The sequence below is a fragment of the Nothoprocta perdicaria genome, unplaced genomic scaffold, assembly GCF_003342845.1.
Source record: "Nothoprocta perdicaria isolate Ctin4 unplaced genomic scaffold, notPer1 scaffold_1811, whole genome shotgun sequence".
Classification (NCBI taxonomy): Eukaryota; Metazoa; Chordata; class Aves; order Tinamiformes; family Tinamidae; genus Nothoprocta; species Nothoprocta perdicaria.
Genome location: NW_020454996.1, coordinates 1 through 1,253, shown reverse-complemented (window position 1 = coordinate 1,253; position 1,253 = coordinate 1). Strand labels below are relative to the sequence as shown.

At 74.5% G+C, this 1,253-nt stretch overlaps 1 protein-coding gene across 1 annotated transcript; it reads left to right on the top strand.

Moving 5' to 3' along the window:
- Nucleotides 1–804: 804 nt before the first annotated feature.
- LOC112945099 (coronin-1B-like) lies at nucleotides 805–1,229 on the top strand (the record flags this gene model as incomplete). Its single annotated transcript, XM_026036609.1, has 2 exons — nucleotides 805–1,005; nucleotides 1,100–1,229. Coding segments are annotated over exons 1-2 (331 nt in total), but the record flags the coding sequence as incomplete, so codon positions are not given.
- Nucleotides 1,230–1,253: the final 24 nt, after the last annotated feature.

The following is a 1,253-nucleotide window of genomic DNA, read 5'->3' as shown; positions in this document are numbered from 1 at the left end:
GTCCCCCAGTCCCTGCCCTGGTCCCTGCCCTGTCCCTGGGTCTCTGCGACGTCCCCACTCCCTACCCTGTTCCGCAGTCCCTCCCCTATCCCCGGATCCCTGTTATGTCCCTGGCTCCCTGTCCCCAAGTCCCTGTCGTGTCCCCCAGGCCCTGCCCTGTGCCCAGGAGTCCCTGTCGTGTCCCCGCGCGGCATCCCCACTGCCTGCCGTGTCCCCCGGGTCCCTGCCCTGTCCCCCGGGTCCCTGTCGTGTCCCTGGGTCCCTGTCGTGTCCCCCAGTCCCTGCCCTGAGGTCCCTGCCGTGTCCCCCGGGTCCCTGCCGTGTCCCCGGGTCCCTGCCCTGTCCCCCGGGTCCCTGCCCTGTCCCCCGGGTCCCTGCCGTGTCCCTGGGTCCCTGTCGTGTCCCCCAGTCCCTGCCCCCGGGTCCCTGTCGTGTCCCCCGGGTCCCTGTCGTGTCCCCCGGGTCCCTGTCGTGTCCCCCGGGTCCCTGCCCTGTGCCCAGGAGTCCCTGTCGTGTCCCCGGGTCCCTGTCGTGTCCCCGGGTCCCTGCCGTGTCCCCAGGTCCCTGCCGTGTCCCCAGGTCCCTGCCGTGTCCCCCGGGTCCCTGCCGTGTCCCCGCTCCCTGCCGTGTCCCCGCTCCCTGCCCTGTCCCGCAGTGCGGCCGCGCAGGGAGGGGTTTGTTTGCGCAGCGGGCGCAGCGCGGCTCCCGCCCGCGCGGGGAGCGGCCGCCCGTGCCCCGCCGTGGGGCAGAGCCCCGCCGTGCCCCGCCGCGGCTGACGGGGCGCCGGGGGGCGCAGCCCCGGCCATGTCGTTCCGCAAGGTGGTGCGGCAGAGCAAGTTCCGGCACGTGTTCGGGCAGCCCGTGAAGACGGAGCAGTGCTACGATGACATCCGCGTGTCGCGCGTCACCTGGGACAGCACCTTCTGCGCCGTCAACCCGGCCTTCGTGGCCATCATCGTGGAGGCGAGCGGCGGCGGCGCCTTCCTCGTGCTGCCCCTGCACAAGGTACCGGCCGCTGAGCACGGCGCCGCTCGTGACACCGGCGAGGGCGGCCGCCCGCGCTTGGGGCGCTGCCTCCACGCGCCGCTCTGTCCCCCAGACGGGGCGCATCGACAAGTCCTACCCCACGGTGTGCGGGCACACGGGCCCCGTCCTCGACATCGACTGGTGCCCCCACAACGACCACGTCATCGCCAGCGGCTCGGAGGACTGCACCGTCATGGTGAGGGGCGCGCGGGGCGCGCGGCGGCCGC